We start from the raw sequence: 21,623 nt of genomic DNA, 5'->3' as shown, positions 1-21,623 counted from the left end.
TAAAGTTAGAGTGACCGCTACAAGGGAGTTGCTAGACTATCAGATACCCTTTACTTAGCCAGAATTTGGGTTGCTTGGGGTTATGAAGGGAGTAGGTGCACCGAAATAGGTTAACAAAAAGTCGGATCAGTTGTTAAGAATAAAATACACAGACATATATTTTACTTTTGATTATGTTTCCATACACACTTGTTGATATAGCATAGCTTAGAAATAAGATTTCGTGTAACTCTCACTGGTTGGTTACAAAAGTATTCTGGACACATGCTTTTATATAACAATTTCCCTTTCACGCCGCGGAGAAAGCACGCAAATTACATAAAACATTTGGCCCTCAAACAAAAGAATCTTCAATTCGAATTGATGAACAAAATATTCGAAGAAAAGAAACCGCAAATATGGCAAATGCTAATGGTTTTTCATCTCTGTGTTTCGCTTTGCCGGTGGAAGAGTTAATTTAGCATTTTGCGTTGCCATTTTAAAAGTATTGCACATTTGGCTAAGATCTGAAACAAATAATACTTTCACTCTTCGGAGATTCTTTTGTTGGCCTTCGATAGGATTTCGTTGGAGTTTATTGTTCGTTGATTGTGTTGTTTGTTGTTTGTGGTCTCTACTTTTCGTTTGTTTTGTTCGCCTAATCTTGCTCTAGAATAACTTATACCTATGGTAATGTGTATATGAATATGCAAATATGATATAGTCTCAGCTTTGTACAACGATTTCTCTCATCTCTGATCTCATATGTGCCTTCTTATTAAGTGTATTATACATGACGATATGTTATTTACAGCCACGGTTGCCATCAAAGAGATATATATTTAAAAACACGGTTTACCCCATCTGTATATATGTACATTTTTAAAAAGTGTTCTGATGAACTAATCTTAAGTAGTTAATGGAACAACCTTAGTTGGCAACCGTGCTAAAAACACCCTTCTTAAACCTCATTCCATAGCTACACGCTGTATAGCCTTCCGTTGCTGCTGTGCTGGGAGTTGGAATGGCGGGGCTTGCCCAGTCCAAAGAAGTTCCACACCCTCCTCAGGCAGCCGGGCTTCTTCTCCGGCAGCATCAGACTCTGCTCCTCCAGGATCGTGTCCAGGATGTAGTAGCTGCTCAGGTTGAAGGGCGGGGGCGGCAGCACGGGGGGTGGTCAGGAAATCGTGCAGTTCTTGCTCTCGTGCATGATCGCCGGTGCCCCGCCCACGGATGCATTGCCTCCCCCGGGAGCCAGGGACGAGTCCTGGGCCATCTTCTTCTTGCGCTCGTAGGCCAGCGCATCATTGGGCACATAGGCCACTCTCACTCCGCCGTAGTGCTTCCGCGCAGGCAGGCGGTACACGTAGTCGTCCATGTCGCTCGAGGAGCTGGAGGAGCAGGTGGAGCAGATGCTGGCCACGTCGCAGTTGTCCAGGTTGTTCAGCAGATTGAGGGGCGTCGTTCCCACCTGCGTTTGTGCGTTGTGCAGGCGGAGGTTCGTCTGGTTGATCTGCATCTCCGAGGAGCTGCGCGACTGGTTGCGACGCCTCCTGCGCCGCCGGGCATTGGAGTTATCCGTGTAGCTCTTGGAGCGCGACATAGTGTCCTGGACGCTGTGAAAGCGCACCTCCTTCAGCGGTCGGTTGTCCAGCTGCTCGTCATCCAAATCCTGTTCGGCCGGGTGCTCCTGGTTGCGATTGTTAGCGAAGAGCTGCTCGTAGCCATCGTGGGGCAGCTCCCGCACCGGCTCGTTGTCTAGCTCCAGCTCGTTGGCCAGTTCCTGGGTGCTCTGCGTCAGATCAGAGTTGCTGGGCGAGTTCAGGTTGATCTTGTCGATGCTCTGGTAACTGTGCGAGTCGTCTGCCTTAGAGAGCAGCATGTCCGGCATGGAGTTGGTCAGGGTCTGGGTGTCCCCGAAGATGGACTTGTCGCCGGCACAAATGTTGTCCAGGCTGATACCCAGCTCGGTTAGATCGATGGGCGGTGGATGGGCTGGGCGTGGCATGCCCGGTACCCCTCCTCCAAGCAATAAGTCCGCCACTCCCGCGGCTTCCATGCGCTGCCTCTCCTGACGCTCAAGTAGATCTCCGGCACTGCCCGTAGCCTTCGGGTGGCCGTGGTGGGCCTTCCGTCCCGGGTCCCGCTCCCGGTCTCCACCTCTACGCGGCGATCTTTCTATTTGGCTGGAGGTGGAAGCTCGGTGCGTGGGCCTTAGCTGGGGACCCGAACTCGTGTCGGACGGCGTGGGCGGCTCACCCTTGCTGCAGGCGATCGAGCAGTAGATGGTGCCCCTCCTGGGCAGGAAGGGCCTTCCCAGCAGCGAGCAGCGGCAGGTGCAGCAGCTGAAGCACTGGTCCGTCGCATGCCAGTGCTGCCCGTCGTGGCTCATTTGACCCTGGTCCACGCCGATCACCTCCCCGCAGTAGTCGCAGTACTCGGCGAACATCGTGTCGAAGCAAGCCAGACAGTACGGTTTTCCCTCCCGCATGATGTACCGCTGCCCGCCCAGCTGGTGCTCGCACTCCTGGCAGGCGAAGTGCTTCATGTGCCACGTCCTGCCCTCCGCCTCCGTGCACTCGTCCGAGAAGATGATCTGGAATGGGTGGAAAGGAAGCGAAGAGTAACTTGTTAGCGAAGAGAACTGGTTGCATAATTATTCAATGGAGACTGGATGTCCTGGAATACATGACCAATGATAATGAATAAAGATCACAGCACGGAAAATGCTTTAATTTCTCTTATAAAGAATAAAGGCGTATTTGGATTTTCCTAACGATTTCCTTTAATTCAAGAGTTACCACATTCCCTTACCGACTTCCCCCAGAAATTTAACAAGCACTTACCTCATCGCAGGCGGAGCAGCGTGGCTTCTGGGTTTCGGCGTGGTGCCGACCGCAGTAGAGGTTCCCGTCCCGCTGGAAGTAGATGAGGTCCACCAGGAGCTCCTTGCAGACGCTGCACACAAAGCAGCCCGGATGCCAGCACAACTGGGAGCCCAGGCGCTGGGCGAAAACCACGATGTCACCGCCGGACAAGGGCTCCTCGCACTGAAAGGAGATAGAAAAGCAGGAGTGAGTTAGGTAAATCGTACGAATGGGAGGAATATGCTCAAGTTCTTCGAGCGATAAAAATCTGCAGCGTCTGGTTGCTGCTGGGGCAGAAATATTTAACCGACTATAAATGCTAAATAACGGTAATAAAACGCTTAAGCTCAACGCCGCACAACTGGGAAAACCGACCAGGAAAAGCCGCCAGCAAGAAAAAGTCCTGGCGCCGTGTCCTGCTCTGCGGCTCCCCTCGAGTTTTCCAAAGCGGAAATCATGCAAAAATAGCTGCCGGCCATGTGTCCGTGTCAGCCCGGTGTGCTCCTCCACCTTCCGCCCACCAAACCAGAAGCACTCCTCTGTGGACAAGGAAGCGCTTTAAGTGGAGCTCGCTGCTGGGAAATTTCTGAAAACTAAAAGCTGAAAACTGGGAAATGCGGGCAGGAAGTGCCGCTTTTAATGACTCCTGGCAAGACTCGTTAAATTTAAACGCGCTCGCATAATGAACTCGTTTCACCCAAAAGGGTTCGCAACCACAGGCCAATGCCTGGTGACGTTTTTACGTCCCTAAATTAAGGATCTAATTGAGTTCGCTCAGAGGTCAGACTGTCGAGCAGGATAATTCCAAGCTAAATGCCTGGCTATCTTGAAATGGGGATACTTTAAAGTACATCAAGTGATAGCTTCACAGCTGAGAATCAAGAAAGCACGCTGTATTCCACCAAGAAAACCTTTGGCTTATGTGTATCCTATTAGATTGGGTAGATCCTTGTCGCAACTGTAATGCAATGCACTACTTATATAGCATAGTTCTTAAAGTGCTTGTGTGCTTAATAATATATTGTTTCTACGCTCATACACTGAAGTGTAGTGAAGCCTTATATTCTATTTTCACACAGAACTCTTATTCGTTTACTCTATTTCGATGCCTTTCCACACCTGTCTGCAGATCTCGGCTGCTCCGGCATAAAGCAATTAGCCCGCCCGCCTTAATATATGCACAATCAACCAAGAGGGCGACACATGCAGTTCCTACGAGCCAACGGAAAACCCAAGTTCCCTGCCAATTTGCACCCTCATTTCAGACTCTGCTCGAGATTGCTCCACTGCGTCTCCGTTTTCGGTTTTGGTGGTTTCTGGCGCAGGCAAATTACGCGACGCCACCACAGAGCCACCGCAAAGGATTCAGGATCCTGGGCCCCAATGCCAATGCCATTGCCGTTGCTGTTGCCATTCAGCCATCATCCTGGAACAGGAGCTGCTTAACTTTCCAGGCTATTAAACCTCGGCGCGGGCGATGCTCCCGCTCCGTGGGATGCGTCCCGTCCTGGACCCACTTGCTCCACCGCGTTGCCGCAATCAGCATTTACTTTTGCAAGCCATTAAGCATTGACAGGCGAATACCCGTGGTCCCGACTGCGCGGGGTTGATAATTTCCCGGGGCGGAAGTGGCGCCCTCTATGCGTCGTTAATTGTTTGGCAACTCCAAAAATTTATCGCCTCGGGCCACGAAAATTATAAAAACCTCGGAGCTGCGCATGCCGCACTTTAATTAGGCAGTTCCTCGTCCATTCCCCTTCCCTTTTCCCTGGCTAATGACGCGTTGAGGGCGGAATAGACTTGTCCTTGCACTCTGGCATGGCTAACCCCAGAAACTCTACAAAAAACTTTTCCCGCAGGAAGCTCTTTAAGTAGTTTCTGCGGTGGGCACAAAGTGCTAAAGTTTCCATGGATGGACCCGAAATCCCACCAACCCGCCCCCGCCATTGATTAGTTTGTCTGCGAAATCTGTGCACTTAAAATGACATTTTTCATTGGACTGCCAGCCCGGCTAAATGTCATGTAAATAACAGCAATCGCTGCTCATTTATCTTATCAATCCAATTAATCCCAGTTGGCTGTTGGCTGCCGCTTGTTTGCAGGCACTCTGCGCCAGACAATTATGCTATTGACAAATTGTTGCCGGCGGAGCCATCGCAGCACCTAGCTGAACCCGGATGACCCGGGGGGCCAGCAGTGTCCTTGCTAACCCATTTCGTGTCCGGACTAATCCCACTCGGAGCGACAAACTTTGCTGGCAGACAGACGGGCAAGACAGCCAGTATCCTGCCCCAAACCCGCTCCATTCCCAACCCCGATCTCCCCCAAGAAGCAACTCAAATTATTAATGACGCTCGTTATCATGCCCTTTTCAGTACATAAACTTTTCGCTTAACAGCCACTGCGCTTCACCTTCGTTTGCTGGTTGTCCTTATTGTTCTGCTCCTGCTACCTATCTGCACTGAACAAAAATCAGCAGTACTTTTCACAAACTAAGAGCAAACAAGAGGAAAAATAAGCGAAAGAGCACCTATCACTCACAATAAATTTATTTAATTTAAAATTATTTTCTCTGTATCCTAAAATATATACTTCTTGCTGCAAAGTGCCGAGTCTGAGATGGCTTTTCTTGTAATTATTTCATTGTTGCCAGGACGACCTTTAGTATCACATCCTTGTCAAAACTTCAGATCCGCTCGTTGCTGTTCGTGCGGAAAATCTGTCAAGAAGAGAGCCCCTCCTCCGCCCGCCGCTCGATTCCATTATTTTTGGGCAAAATCATTGCCAGTTGGATGTGACACACGTTTGCGGCCCACGTTGCTACTCATTTACGCCTGACTGACTGACTGCGAAAGCTTCCTCCCCCTGTGTAGTTGGGATTCAGGATTCGGGATTCAGGATCATTGAACGTTTTCATAAATTTTCCCTCATAATTTCCCCATGCTTTCCACGCCATTCGACTGGGTGGGTGACTCCGGGCTGAGGCCTTTGTTCGCATTTTAACGTCCGTTTAGCAAGTCAGTTATGGTCTGTGAATTTTAAGCACTTTTTCCGACTGCGGGTAGCTCCGATTTTCTAATCCCTTTAAAGTTTATCAGATTCCACATGGCAACGAAGTGGAAAGTTTGCCGAAAACGCCCACACAGTTCCATTGATTTTTCTTTTCTTTACATGTTTATTGATAGCAATGAGTTTCCATTTTTAAATTGAAAAAAATATTCTTCATTGTTATTAGTATTTATAAAATTCAAAGTAGCGAAGTGCAGCCAGTTTAAATATTTCAAAGTAATCTTATGTATCTAATGTATGAGTTGGGCAAACTTTCGGGCAGTCTTTGCCAAGTTCACACTGATTATTCGGGACTCTAATGAACTCCGAGCTCTGGGAAGTGCGGTCCAAGTTGGGCCACAGTCATAATAAACCCGAGTCGTCTGCCAATTTGGACATGCCACATGAAATCAGACACACGCACAGGACTCCGGGCTAGTCCCTATTCCGGTTTGATTCCCGTTTGGCGGGGCACGTAGCAGACGGATTCAAGGAGCAGACCGACGGATCGAGGTTCCCGAACGGCCGGAGAGGATCCGACCAGCTCCCAGACACGCAGCATGCGGCACAAAGTTTTTAATAAGTTTTACGAGTGGCGAATGTGAGCACAATAAAATCGAGCTGCCAACTATCAGCCGGCAAAGTGCGGAGCTGGCGATGACCAAGTGCACATCGCCATGCCAGCTCCAACTGGGAGGCAGTGGAGTGTAGTGGAGGAGGTCCTCCGACTGTCAGCTCATAACAATGCAAATTTCCCAGACCGGGCCAGACTGTGAAAGGACGCAGGAGGCACTGTGGGTGCCACCTCTGCCACTATTTCATGCCACTGCCATTGTGCTTTAATGCAATTTCATTGCGTCTTTGGCCAACCGGCAGCTCCATTCGCTTTCCGCGCGAGGAAAACTGTGTAAAGGGGAAAAGCTGCGACTCTCTTAGCCTTTATGTTGTCAGAGCCAAGTCAGTGCAATTGTTTTTGCAACAACGTTTTTCATTTTCCACTCGCCCTCCGCCAGCTGAAAGAGTACTTAATGAAATCTTTTTGTCATCTTTTACTTCGAGACGTTTGAAAGTTGGCAACACCGGTCGCCCCGCAGCCCGCATCCCGCATCCAGCACCCTCTGATCCCATTGTTTTTCCGGGCCATTGTCAATTTTTTTTCCCCTGTTTGCGACCGGGCCAAGAAGGAATCCCTGGTGCAAAACTTCGCCCGGCCAGGCACAAATGAAATCGAAACGACTCTTCATCTTCATAATAAAATGCAAATTTCTGCAACAATTATGTGCGCGGGAGCGGAGCAGCAAACATGGGGGGGGATAAAAGGCAGTAAAAATTGTTTCCAAACTTACCCCCTTGCAGGGCCGCTCGTCGGACAGCAGACGGACCGCCCCGCGGCCCAGGGCCTCCCGCTTCCTTTGGGCCGAGAAGATGCGCAGCTCCTTGCGCTCCTCGTCGCTCAGCGAGTGGCAGTAGCGCACCTGCAACAGACACGTAGACATAGACGAAAAAAGTTAGGAAAGGGAGGAAAGTCAGCTTCTGTGTTCCTGAATTTTAATTAAGGCAACTCAAAAGGCGGTGGCAAGTTTTTTAATCTCGCCGGGCCTTTTGAAGGGAGCCCTTTCTTTATACTAGGCACTCAATGCCCGCACCGGGCTAATTATAAATTTTGTCACAACGAGTTGCTATTTCAAAAAAACACTTTTTAGGAATAAAGTTTATAAGAGGTTCACTTGGATTTTTAATTCAATTTTACTACTCATCTTATAAGAATATATTTCCTTATAGGATATACCACAGAGAAGTTTATATGACTTAATTATTTGGAATGTCGGGAAGCAATGAAGAAATTAATACATACTCTACTAATACAATACTCTAAATAAAAGCGTTGTCAGTTAATCAAAAGTGGCCAGAGTGGTATTAGTTCCCTTACAACTTAAGTTCCGTTTCAACTAATTTTTAAGTGGCCAGTGCCTGCCATTGTGATCATTTTCATTCTTTTTGGCCTGGCCAGAAGCAATGCTCTTCTGTCGGCCCCTTTGGCCAATACTCACTTCGTTATCTTGCGGCGGCAGCTGGTGCAGCAACTGCTTGACACGATACTTTTCGCCGGGACTGTTGACGTAGGGCACTTTGTCGTCTGGCAGTTGACTGAAGTACAAGCGGACCTGGAAAGTGGAGAATGCACGCCGGAAAGTTGGATTAGCTTCCGATTAAACTCAAGCTAACTGTTATGGGATGTATTAAATTTGGAGAAAGAAATAAGGAGGCAACCAAAAACGCGTGTTTAAACGAACTCACGCCCACAAATTCGTGCAGGTGGAAAGTGTCGCAATGCTCATGGGAAAAATGAATCGAGGAAAAGGAAAATTGCAGGCCGACTTCGGCTTTTCCCAGGAGCTTTTATGTAAGCCTCCGCCCCGAAAAAAATATCGACTGGCATTTCAAGCTCTAATTGCCACCGAATGTATCGGCGGTAATTACAAAACGCTTTCGCTTTCCACCAGATACAAATACCGATCGCGATTCGGGAGCGATAATTTTTCGGATTTTCCAGCGTGAAATTAAAGCGGTGTCCAACCGATTTCCTTAAGCGCGCAAGTGGCCAACGACCAGACTTGAACTGGATTTGGTTTTGGCCTGGGAATGCGATTGGGAGAGCGTGGAAAATCGATGGAAAGCAAAAGCTGGCAGCGGGTGGCCTGCGGCCCCAAAAGGCAACCACCTCGCCCCACATAGCCCCACATCTTCCGAGATTTCACTTAATTTGTTGCGACAAATCGGAAGACATGTATGCTCGTCATCATTATGCTGAAGATACTGGGCTTGTTTCGGTTCAAACACACAAAGAAATACTTTGTGTTCCTTACTTTAATATATAAAGAAACGAATATGAAAACGAAGATGAACAGTGACTTGTTTGTGAGATTACAGCTAAGACTGTTCTTTGGACATAAACTTGGTTTGCCACCCATCTTTCTTGCAGTGTGTCTTACCTGATCGGGCCGCAGACCCGGCGGCACCCAAGTGTACTCCTCGAGGGCACAGCCGCTGTCGTCGTCCGACTGCGAGTTCCGCTGGAAGTCCAGCTGCTGGTGGTGGCTGTGGTGGAAGCCATGACCCGCGACCGCCGCCGACTTGTAGCTGGCGGTGCGGAGCGGGGAGGCCACCGAGTTCAGCGGCAGGTGGCTGGGCGGCTGGCAGTGGCGGCGCTGCAGCGGCGACACAAAGCGCCCCGCGGATTCCGGAGCTCCGCCGCTGCCCCCACTGACCGCACTGCCCCCGCTGCCGCTAGAGGCGGCCGAGGGCACGTCCAGGTGGGCGGTGGATGCCACCTGGCTGATCGCCGATTCGGGGCGTTGCGAGTGGGAGGCGAAGGTCAGGCCCGTGCCGCCCGCCTCAATCTGCAGCAGCTCGCTCTCGGTTTGCGTGTAGTAGCTGCTGCTGGGCGGATGGGGATGCTGCTGCTGCTGCGGGGCCTGCTGCATGTTGCCGGTGGAGCGGGGTGCGGGCGTGGGCTTAAATTTTCCGATTACTTGGCTGGACTGGGTGCTGCAAAAGATACAAATCGAAAGGGAAAGCATTATAAGGTGGCCAGATTACGAAACAATCATTGGATATGGTTTCTAGTTTTCCGAGGTGCTTAAATGTAGTCAAAAGAAAGCGAGACTGAACTATAAAGTTAATACTCCATGAATTTCGAATAGTTTGGACTTGGACATGGTGGGAATACAATTGTATAGACTTTGTTTTATGGTAGTTACTTTATCTATTGACAACATGATTGAATGTACTACTTGTATAAAACTATGTTTGAATGGCGTGATCTCAAATCGAGTAAGTTATAATGAGCTGCTTGGATTTAGCAACACCATTTATATCTCCTTCTAGAGAACTTCATTTATGGAATGCCATTTTGTCCATTATGCCTCTAAATCATTTCGGACTCCATCTGCCCGACTCATTTGCAATTAGACGGCTGGACTAGCGGAATACGTATTCGTTTTGAGAGCCCGCAGGTATTTCGAATGACTTTTGAGTGCAATTACGGCGCAGCTGCATGCGTGCAGTTGTCCAATGAGATCTGATGAAACCCCGAGTCCGATTTGCAGTCATAAGGTTGGCTGCCACTCGCTTGACCGCTGCCCACAGTCGAATCTTCTCCGCGCCGCTTTCTGCGGTACTTTCACTCGGTTTGTGGCACGCCGCGCGATTATGCAGCCAAGCAGAGACGGCCGACAGATTCCTGGTCATGTTTCGGCCTTCCTACCTCATGTGTTTATGTGGCAATTAAAGTCATTTGTTAGGCTCAGAGTGTTGTGTGAAATATTAAACGTTTCATTCACAAACGCCCAGCATATCGAATTGCACAACATTCAGAGCATGAATAACAACCATACGCAGCCATTAGGCCTTCCACCTTTTTATTTACTAATCAACGTGAGAAGAAGCCCCTACCAATTTGCCATTCCACCGAAAGATACCCGCTGGCTTATGCAAATCGAAGACATCTCATCACAATCGGAGTTTAGCCTTCTGCTAATGAAGCTAAGCCCACAGAAAGTGAATGCCACATTCCGGGTGGAGAGCCATTGGTGTGGCATGAAGGTACATTAGCTACTCTCCCTGTGTGCATTAGTACCACATGGATGACCAGGAGCCATTAGCACCTCCATACGGTGGCTTTTAGTTCGGCGTGGAGAAAGTTTACGGCCAGTCATCTCTTTCTTTGTGGCTGCCAATGCAAATTTCATTTGCTGCGCGGGTAGGTTCGGTGCCAAAAGTTGATCGATCACAGGGTACTTTCTAAACCAAAACCAACTGCCACTGGCCAGGGCGTAATCTGTCACCCGATGAATTGGTAACTGTCCGACTGGCGATTGACTTTGATAGCGGAAAACAGCAGCCAAGCGGCCAAGCGCCGGGCCAAAAAGCAAAGAGCCACGCCAGATGAGATCAGATCAGATCAATTCAATTCAAATCGCAGTTCCAGCTGCCGAATATGGAATATGGCCAACAGTTGTTGTTTGGCTGCCACTACTTTGCGGCCTAGACGCGTTCCGGATTTCGGTTTTCTCTTTTCGGCCAGAGAAACCTGTTGACTGTTTTCCACACGGGTGCATGCGATTCTGCACTAAACGCCACTTCGCGAGGCGCAAAGTACGAGAAATACGCAAAAATGCCGCATGGCCAACTACGGATGGCGGCCTGGACATATACATAAATTTGGGTTAAGAAGATTTTCAGTTTATTTGGTTTGATGTCTGTCATTTCCTTGATGGCCTGTCGCAATTGCGCACGTCTGAGGATAATTAAAAGTAAATTGTTTGGCACTCCAATCGCACGAAAATGGCCAGAGAAATATGGCCCAGCCGTTCCACAACTGGCAATCCGGTCTTTTCGCTTGGCCAACACCGAGTGGTCGGAATCATTTTCGGTATTTTGAAGACACTTTTGGGAATTATATGCGATTATACGAGCTGGCAGCTTGAGTGCAGAAAAGTGCACTGAATGTGAGCACAGGTGTGTTGGATAAATGGGCGGTAATTATGAAAATTACCTTTATTTAAGTAACTTCAAAGATATGTACGACTAAAAGTGTATCTTTTCGTTTCAAAAGAAGCCGTGATGAGAATAGTTAACACCAAATTGAATTTGGCTTTCGGTTCTTCTCTCCTGGTTATTAAATCTTCTTTCTCATAACTCATAACATCTCATTTGTATGCTTTTCACACTCTCAAAACCATTAAAAATTCCGAGCTCCTCCACGTCGATTTCCCCATCTTACGGAGTTCAGCTGCGATCTGATCTAATCCAATTCAATCCTATTCGCCGCTTATTAACGGACTTTTCAGCAATTTCAGCACGTTTTGTGTTGCACAAATGACAAATCCCAGCCGTAATAATATCTCAATTATGTGCAACACCACAATATCGATGGCATTTCTATTCGTTACGCCGATTGCAGCAGTCGCAGTGTTTCCACGATTTCATTAAATTTTAGACACGCAGTTTCCCCAGAAAAATCCGCAGCAGGAACACGTAACTGGTTCAAAATCATTTGGACCCCCCGCTCCACTCAGATCCCCAGAAACCCGTTTCAGCCAATGGAGCTCCTATTCTGGGAAATGCTAAATGCACTACGACACAGAACGGCTGCAATTGAGGCAGCAGCGCCAGGAATCGAAATTAATACGTAACATGCAATTCTTAATAATTGAAAAGAGTCGAGGCAGCCAATCCGCATTGAATTACTTTCACAATTGGCCGAAAGATAAACGCCGTCTCGGCCGGGTTAAGCCGTGCATTAGGCCTAGTAATGCTTGATTATCCATGGCCAGCACACGATCTCCGATTTCGGATCACCGATCTGCAATCACCGATCGAGCATCCCATTTATATCTGGCTCGAGTGGGCGTGGCAGTGCGGGCCCGTTCAGGGCAGTTCGCATCAGGGTAGGGCCCATTACGAAATCTCGTTCATTGGCCCTCCCAACTCGTGACCTTGTTGCGTTGCGTGTTTCATTGTCTGCCCCAAACGACTCCCAAACGACTCGGAATGCCGCAATTTATTCCCCTATGCAGCCGAGTTTCGGGTTAAACTGCCGCGTTTGACTGCCTTTACGTCACACGCATACCCATAGCCCCAGCTCCAACCGAATCCATCGGATGCGAAAGCGGGCCGTAAACCAAACAAAAAGTCCGTACATGCACTCGCGTCATATGTTGCACGTGTTGCTGTCGCTCAGCATTTTTATGCATTTCGACTTGTTTTCCCTCAGCTTCTTCGCTTTCTTTATGGCTTTTTGTCCGAGCATGAGCACATTCTGTGTGCCTGTCTGCGGCTCGAACCCCACCTGGAGTCACCTGGAATCGGGACCTGGCCGGGGATAACAGTGGCTCTGGGATTGGGTCTATGCTGGGTTTGGGGGCCAGTCGGGCCCGTTGCACAAGTTCCTCGAATCCAAGTGTGTGTGTGTGTGTGTGTGCTGCAACGCCTATTTAAGTACCGCCTGGTGATTTAGTGCAGCGTTACCGTTAGACGGTACACGTTATTCGCCACTCTAGAACCCAGGCTAGTGATAAGCCATAAGCAATGAGCTAGCTGCCTGCACCGCATCAGGCAGAGGCGTAGGCGCAAGATACTTTCGGGGGCTTTCAGAAATGAGGCAATGAAATGAGATATTTTCACAGGATGGTCGTACCAAGGGATTATTTGAGGAAAAATAATAGATTTCACTACATGTTCATATAGTGGAATCCTTAGCCTCCGAATCCCCTGTCCGCGGATGCCACTCCCTGATATAGATGACCAAGTCAAACAAGAGCATCGTAGTCAACAGCTCGGCATCTGGATCTACGTTTTCAGCAGCGGCTAAGATGCATAATTAATCGGAGGGGCCAAGAGAAGAAGCGGCGGCCAAATGCACTTGGCCAGCCCACACTCTCAGTTGCGATTTTGGAGCAAGTTGCTGATGCTGTTGCCGCTAATGTCGCGGCATTGCATGTTGCATGTTGCTGGTTGCATGCTGCATGCGGCATGTGGGGCGAAACCCAACTCCACTCAAGTCGGGTTTGAGTCGAGTTTGAGCCGATTCGCGTTCGTCATTAACAGCTTTTGCTTAATTTTATGCAGCTTCCCCTTTACCATCGTGCCACCAGCTCGAACGTCCCTCTTGCCACGCTGTCAACAACATTGGACACGTTTCAGCGATTTCCATGTTGCATGGCTCGCTCTAATTTATGCAAAATGTTGTTCTTCTTCTGTAATTCGCCTCGTGTATTCGTTCGCTACTTGTTCGCTCTTTTTGAGGCGTCTGCTCGGAGGTATTTTTCGTTTTTAGCGAACTTCGATACTTATGGCCAACTAACTAGTTGGCTGCTGGTTTCATTAGGCTGCCAAGTTGATGGCCAAGTTTTTGTGTGGATTAGTTTGCCGCCTTATTGATTTCCCTGGCAAAATGCTACTCTGTTGCCGCCGGACTTTCATGGGTTTTTAATTCAGCCTTCGAGCCGAAGAAGCTTCATATGGGTCCGATTGTTGACGGATTGTATGAGCCGGGTTCCGTTGTTCTGAACTCGTTCCCAGCATACAATTGAACCATTTAGTTAGCTGTGAATTCCTGGCCCAAAGATTACTCGCCAATGATACGCGGCTCCCACAGGTCTTAGACATAAATTAAATATCTCCTCTAATTTGATGTACTCCGCTTAATGATGATGATGATGATTGGAGCCGGTGATAAATGTAATTGCTTTCTTAGCAACAATCTCTCCGTGTCTCTCCCATCAAATTAAGGCACATCAAAGCAGAGATTACATTTGGGAATCGGAGAAGGCACAAAAAAGTGCTCACAATAAGTTGATTAAATTAAAGTGCGTTAAAATCCTACGAAATAATTGACGCGACCCAAGTCTCTTTTCGAAGAAGCCCAGTGAAATTGGAGGAGCTCAAAGAAGTCAGAACAAAGACAAAGACAGAACAGCCCAAAAACGATAAAAAAAAAACAGAGTACAATTTATTGTCTGTGTTCTGTATGACAGCCGAGCAAATCCAACCGAGCGTGAAACGCGAGCAGAGTTCCAAAAGATGGATGAATGGCTGAATGGATGGATGGCCGGCCAACAGGTGGGCAGAGTTCTGGCCTGAAGCACTGGCCTCACCTGTTGGAACGTGGGAATCTAGTTTCGGCAGCGACAATCCCGGGATGGCCAAAAGCAATTACCGAAAATAATGCAACAGTCCAAACACTCCCTCGGGCGGAATTGATGTTTTCCTGCGGTTGCAATGCACTCCGCTCACCCGAGTCACCTCGCAGTCCCCTCAGTCCCCTGGTTCCCCTGATATTCAGCTGGCCGTGACCGCAGTGGCGGAGCAAGTGCAGCCGTCTATGACCGCTCTGGTTCGACTCCCTGCTCCGATGGTCAGCAAAAAGTCCGAAAGGATGTTTGGTCCCATAATTAATGATGGCATACACAACAGGCTCAAAACGTTGAACTGTTTTCTCACGCACTACGAATTTTCAATTTCCAATTTCCAATTGGAGTCCCATAGGGGCGTAAACGGATTATCTTTGCATGCGTTTGATCAGCCGCCGAGACTTCCTTCATGAAACAAGCGGACTTACGGACAAGCGGACAAGCGGACTTACGGACAGGGGGACTTGCGGACAAGCGGACAAACATGGCTAACTGTAACTGTAATGGCAATCGCCATACCAATGTCAAAATCGTGTAGGTCCCTCCGCTCAGAACATGACAACTGACAAAAGCAACAAGCGTCTGACAGACAGGCGACAGGGAGGGAGACGGCGATATGTTGGGGGACAGGGACGGAAACTGAGCAAACAAACATCGGAATCAGCATCTGCATCAGCAGGCAACAACAACATTTCAATTAACAAAGCAGCAGGAGCAGCAAGGTAGGGGATGGACGGCTGGGAAAGTCGTCTTCTAATCACCGCCTGTCAAAATAAAGTTGTGTGGTGCATCACAGGCGAACCTCCTTAGGCCCCAAAGACAGCATACACTGATAGAAAATGTTGTATACAATCTTGAGAACCTTTCGAGCTTCAACATAGTTTTAAGACAATGCTATAAATGGCTTGTTAACCTTCTATCGAATTGGGAGTTATGTAAACTTTTCCCATTTATTTGAAGTGCTCTAAAGTTTCTCTCAGTGCACTGTCAAGTCGCCAGCCTTTTCTAGGCGCATTCATGTGTATCTGCTAAAATGCGCAATTAAGTCATCAAATGTTTGGCCTGAGTGTCGTCCAAGCGACTTGACACTGCCACAAGCACACAGCCGTCCGAGACGGAGACCAAGACCAAGTTCGCATTAGACTAATGCATTTGGGTGCAACCAGGAAGCCACCAGCCAGTCCGGTCCGCATTCTGGTCTTGTTCTGCTCTGCCGCAGAGAGGGAAACTGGCCAAGTGCGAAAGCCCCACTGCCGACTTTTACTGCCCCGGCCTCTGCTAATGAAGCCTGAATGGCCGAGGCCGCGAACAGGATCTTGTTAGAGCGGGCAGAGATGCTCAGATCCGCAGATCCGTTAGGAGCTGGGTCCAATTTATCAGTTGCCATTTGCAGGGCCAGCCAAAGCCATGGCCAAGAGCCCAGCGGCGTCTCATTAACGTTTCCAGTCGCGTAGGCGGCGCGACATATGCGGATTCGTTGAAACTGCCGCGGATTGATGCTGCCGATTGTGTTCGAGTTGACCCAACTCACGTCCTATCTCGTTACACTGGGAAAAACGCCAGTGATTATTCCTGTTCATCAAGCTTCTCCCCTAATCCCATGACGGGCACCTTAGATCAGATTCTTTTTAATGGTATGCAGTTTTAATAGTCCAGCCTTGTAATGACTTAGCTCTAAATTATTAATTTTTCCTGGTGTAGAGTAAGCCGTAGGTGGATGTACCAACCAGGCTGACAACACGTGTTTTTTTTTAGCTAAATTGCTATCTGGAATCGGAGGAGTCGAAATGCATCCATCTGCGAGCCGGCTTTCTCCGCAAAGTGCCGCCCAGATGGGGGGCGAAATTAATTTGCGGAAATCTCGACGCTCGAGTGGCTAAAATATTTCCAGCAAATCACGATTATCAACTTGAATTCCAGCTTCAGATCTGTGCGGGCGATCGCCGATCGGCGATTGGGCCAGACACTTTCACAAGCTTTTCGGCCAAGTGACATTTGTGCCAGTTTGCTACTTGGCTCGATTTGCATTTGGTTCTCATTAGGCGGCCACCGCCGTCTGATTGATGGCAATTTCTAAAGTTTGTATTTTTAGAGCTCCCCTGGAAATCAATGCGGTGTGTGGGCGTCTGGAGATCTCGGCAATGCCATTTGGTAATTGTCCAGGTCCAGACCCAAGTTGCCACAATTTGGCAACGATTTGTAAAGGGGCATGACGGCACAAAACGGGCTTCAGGTTCGCTTCCCACCTGTATTTGGCCAACAAAGCGATGGCCATTAAATTAATTACACGGCCTGTGCTCTCCGCCGATTTCAATTAAACGTAAATTACGAAAATTAAACGCAACAATGCGGCAAACTGGTTATCGAAGTGGCCGACTCCCGATCGTGGCTAGAACACTTTACTTGGCTCACACACGCTCCCAACCAGCAACCTCTGACTTATGGCCACTAAATTGACTCCATCCTGATACGGAGCTCCTCGGATGTGTGCATATGTACCATATGTACCGCACGGGGCATCCGAGGAGAAAAGATAATCATAATCGGGCGGCAGAACAGGAAATATAATGAGCCTGCAAAGAAACGCCCTTCAATTTGGCCAGCTCCGCCCTTTCCCCTTTCCCCTTTTGGCCCACGGCTTGTTTGGCTAATTTTATTTTGCGGTTTTCGATTTTGTTTCATAAACACATTTCTGCTTTGCAAAATACTTAACCCTCCATCCCTACCCTCCCTTGAGCCATCACTTTAAGATTATAAATTGAGTTTTCCCCAACTCGAGGCGAAATCAATCAACTCTTCTGTCTTCTTCCCCATTCACTTGTAAATCTTGTGTTTTGTTAATGCGTTTTATGGATTCTCGATTAGGTGTTGAATCAATAAAACGCGGGTTCTGACTTCCCAGCCACTTTGAGACAATGATGGCTTATACAACATTTGATTGTGTCACTCATTATAATAGGGGGTTGAACCTTCTGGAGAACAAGTTGTGGTTTTGATTGGCTTCGTTCGCTGACAGCCAGAGAAATTGCCCGAACGCCCAGCGAAAAAATAATTTGAAAATATGTATGTGGAAGAAAGGCCAAAGAAAATCAGATCCACTTCACTGAAGCGCGGAGCACCGAAGGGGCGTTACTTGATGTGTCCGCGAATCAGTTAAAGTCAGATTAAGCGCCCGCCCCTCGCCATGCCCTCTCCCTACACGATTGTCGGCCTTTTGCCATTTCAATTAAAATGCCATATATCACGGCCAAAAGGCTTTCGCTCCAAGTCCAAGTCCAACTCCAACTCCATTCCATTCCACTCCAATCCACTCGCAACTACTGCGCACATCGAATGCAATTAAAATCAAATGCGTAGCTCATTTTTAAATCACAGCAAATCGTAAACCGATAAGTCGGGAGTGAACCTCTCGGGTGGTCCATGGACGCGGACTAGCCCCTCGCTTCTGGCCAACTTCAATTAGCCAGGCTGGAAAAAGAGGGCCGCCGGCGGTCCCTACTTATTTACTTTATTGTTGAGATTCCTATGCAAAGTGTTCGGCCGGCCAGGCGCTTAATTACGCTTTAAGTAGCCGCCAGTCAATATTGGGTTTGGTTTATTTAAACTGCGAATGTAATAGCCCCGCTGATTGCGAATGGCTGGAGAGGATGTCGATTTGGATGTGGAATTGGACCTGGAACTGGAGGTGGATGTGCGTCTCAAATTACAAAGTTCTGTTCAAGGGAAATTGATGGCACACTCCTTCCACGAATATTTTATGGCTGCACCCAAAACAAAATCTAATTAACAGTTTGCGTAGATTTATGAACAGAAGTCCAGCAAATTAAGTCTGCATGCGGAATGCAGAGAATACAAAAGATGGCCGAGATGGCAAAGATGCCGAGGATCTGAGAGATCTGAAAGATACAGAATACCTTTGCGATGAAGGGCACTCAGTCAGGCGGCAAAGAGAACTCAATTTATGAAGTCGTCGGATGGAATTTATGAGGCTGCAGGATGCAAACACAAGGTGACGGCCGAGCGGCGGAGAAGGACCTCGGGAGGATGGCGGCTCAGTGGACCCGAAGTTCTGCCAGCCTCGTTTAAGCGCTGCTGTTGCCACTTAGCTGCATGCAATTCATTTTGCAGTTAACAAAACTCAACAGCGAGGCGGAGGCGGAGGAAGGAAGGAGCACGTGCTGGCCAGAAAGTTGATAAATAACTTTCCGTTGCCAGTTTTGCAAATAGTCGGGCATTAATAACACCTTCTTAGCGAGCCCACAAAGTCGCCTCCAGCTGACAGAGCCCCTTATGGCGGATTATTTGTGCCATTATTCGAGGGCGACCTGTGGGATTTGTACTCTCAGCACAATTGAAACTGATACGCGTAGCCAACAACGGCTGTTGATCAGGTGAAAATGATAAACTTGGCTCTATTTATGAGCCGCCAAGGAGGAATGACTTATCGTTCTGGATTCCTTAAGATGTAAGCGAAAGAAATGGCCATGGTTACAAACATATCAAGGGATTAATTCCATCTTAATTTTGCAAACTCCAAATGGGCTATAAACCCAAGGGCCAAAAACAACACTATTGTCCATTGGTTTATTACCTTTCAAACAATTGCAATTGCGGTCGGTAAATTCGGTAAATTGTTTGGCCTTCGTACTACTCTTTCAATAGTTGTAAAAACAACATTGGTAGAAAGTTGCGGATCCACATTTTCAACGGCAGCCAAAAGGTTTTAAATTACCCAACACGAAAGCGGCCATTTTCCATATTACGAGTATTAACTCAACAACGTAAGTCGGAAATCTATAAAGCTGTCAGTGTGCCAGCCCATTTTAATGCGATCTGCCTTGCCTATAACTTCGAACAGCCAGTTTAATTTGAAGAACCATAAAGTATGATTCCAGTGATTAGGAATAGAATCCTCCAGAACCCAACTGCTGCTGAACTCGGAGCACGGAGCACGGCTCATATGAAGCTATTAAGCAGCCATCAAATTGGGCCGTAAACTCTCTACTGCGTCGCCCGTTTTATAGTCACTTAAATTGGGAAATGCAAAGCTCATCAAATGGATTTCAAATTAGTTGGCCACATTCCCGCCGCCAACTCCGCTTTCCCCCGCCCAGTTATCGCCGAGAGTTATGGCCATTAGTGATAGCCGGTGGAGACGGAGACTCACATTTTGGAAGCTGTGGCTGCCGGCGGTGGCGGCCTCTTTGAGTGCCCATCAAATCTGGCCAATTGTTCTTCAATATCGCTGAGCTGGATATCGTCGGCAATGGCCTGGTTGAAGTAGCAGTGGGCCTTCCTCCTGCTCTTGTCCACTTCGAGGAGCTGCTCCGTATCCTTGGGATTCAGCCAGACGGCGTTCCTGTTGCGGCAGCGGTTCAGGTTCCTCAGGTCGCCAAAGGGGAGGATCTGCTGGCCCTGGATCCTGGCTATCTGGGAGGGCGTTAGGCTGCCGGTCAGCATGGCCACCTCCACGTCGTCGTCGGTCTCCCCGTTGCAGGAGATTCCCGAGGAGTGGAACTGCTCCTCGCTGCTCAGCTTCCTCTGCACGCAGCCGGTGGATTGGGCCACGGCCATGTCCAAAGTGGGTGCAGGGGATTCGTTGGGCAGCTCCAGGGCTATTTCGTAGGGTGCCATGGTGATCGTGGTCGCCTTTGGCTTGGTCTTGGTTCGCACTGCCGACTTGATGATGCACTTCGCAGGGGGGTTGCCCCGGTTTTTGGAGCACGTGGACTTGCCACTCTGCTTCCTGGGAGTCAGTTTGGTCACCGTCGATAGTCGGGACTGCTGCCCAGCTCCTATCTGCGGCATTTTCGGCGGCTGAACCTGCTCCTCCAGCCGCTCCCGGCTGGCCAGGCGCTCCCTTTCCGCGGACACAGCCCGGCGGCGACTCCGCCGTATGCTGGGCATGTTCCGGGGAAACAGCTTGCCCGCCTCCGCCTGGGAGCTCTTGGAGAGACTGTCGCAGCTCCGGTGCCGGGTGGGACTACCGCTGCTGGCGGTGGTGTTGGAGCTGTCGCTAATCGTGGTGGCCGTGTTGGCCAGCACCGAGGAGCACTCGCTCAGGTTGACGATGTCCCGGTAGTTCCTCGACTGATCCTGCTTGCCCACCTGAGGCAGCCGGATCTTCCACCAGCGCTTCTTCGAGAGCATCGCGGTGAGTGGATCGCGCGTCAATCACGGGTCGCGGGCCAATCAATCAATTGACACATTAACGAACGGTGAACACCTTAAGCAGTTGGCAGGTATGCGGCGGCCTGCAATTACCGTCGCCAGCAATTAACGGGCGATCCGCTTGCTCCAATTACGTGCACTCGCGATCGGATTGATACGTATCGGCTGGGATTCTAACTGAGAATTCCTGGTTCGCGGAAGAGCAGCACTCGCACCGCTCGCTTCGGGGCTGCTCAAACAACTGAAGATCGTAGAAAGTGGCTGTTGGCCGAAAGGCGGCTTTTGGCCAGGTTGGAGCAGGTCAAACTCACCACCAAGACGATCCAGCCAACTCACCACAGCTCTCTTTCTCTCATCTATCGCGCTCGCTCGCTCTTGTGGCCAGAGCAAGTGCAGGTAAAACAGGTGGCACAGGTGAGTCGAGTGGCTTTCTGTTGAGTGCTTCTGGTTCGAGCCAGAATGTGGTCGCGTTTATTAGCCAGCTATTAAAGAGGCAGATTTCTGGTAGCTGCAACTGGTTGATGCAGCTGTCTTCGGGCCATTTGACACATTTTCAATCGTTTAGCGATTGACCCATTTCAATCACGGCCAACAAGGGAGGACTACGGCTAGCCTCAGCGTCCCTTGGGCGTTGTGTTACCACATTAGCAGCGCACTCATAGGTGGTCATTAGACTGCGGGCCAGGTGAAAATGTGGTAATCGGGTAATCCATCCGTGTGCCCCGGGCAGTTAGTCAGCCAATGGAAATGAAGACGGGCGGATGGAACGTGGACGAGGGAACAAGCCAATCAGTGGAAATTAGGGTTTGTGGCTTCCCTATGCTGCACGGGACTCTCTTCTTGTGGCAGCAGCACACGGATG

The 21,623-nt window shown here is 49.0% G+C and overlaps 1 protein-coding gene across 1 annotated transcript; it reads right to left on the bottom strand.

Annotated features, from left to right (window-relative positions):
• Positions 1 to 130: 130 nt before the first annotated feature.
• Positions 131 to 20,988, bottom strand: LOC6607951 (protein espinas). Its single transcript, XM_002032663.2, has 6 exons — positions 19,758 to 20,988; positions 8,888 to 9,443; positions 7,946 to 8,059; positions 7,241 to 7,369; positions 2,826 to 3,029; positions 131 to 2,575 (listed from the first exon to the last, which is right to left on the bottom strand). The coding sequence occupies exons 1-6, from the start codon at positions 20,738 to 20,740 to the stop codon at positions 1,157 to 1,159; spliced, it is 3,405 nt and encodes a 1,134-aa protein (XP_002032699.2). The 5' UTR covers positions 20,741 to 20,988; the 3' UTR covers positions 131 to 1,156.
• Positions 20,989 to 21,623: the final 635 nt, after the last annotated feature.

Source organism: Drosophila sechellia, chromosome 2R (assembly GCF_004382195.2).
Source record: "Drosophila sechellia strain sech25 chromosome 2R, ASM438219v1, whole genome shotgun sequence".
Classification (NCBI taxonomy): Eukaryota; Metazoa; Arthropoda; class Insecta; order Diptera; family Drosophilidae; genus Drosophila; species Drosophila sechellia.
Note: the sequence above shows the minus strand (reverse complement) of the source record. Positions and strands in the feature narration are given on the sequence as shown.

What these genes read in the sequence shown, in the direction of transcription:
- LOC6607951 (XM_002032663.2), bottom strand. Translation starts at nt 20,740, where the DNA reads ATGCTCTCGAAGAAGCGCTGGTGGAAGATCCGGCTGCCTCAGGTGGGC. An exon ending in GCAGCCACAGCTTCCAAAAT is followed by an intron (nt 9,444 to 19,757) that starts GTGAGTCTCCGT and finishes TATCTTTTGCAG; the next exon opens with CACCCAGTCCAGCCAAGTAA. An exon ending in CGGGTCTGCGGCCCGATCAG is followed by an intron (nt 8,060 to 8,887) that starts GTAAGACACACT and finishes TCCACTTTCCAG; the next exon opens with GTCCGCTTGTACTTCAGTCA.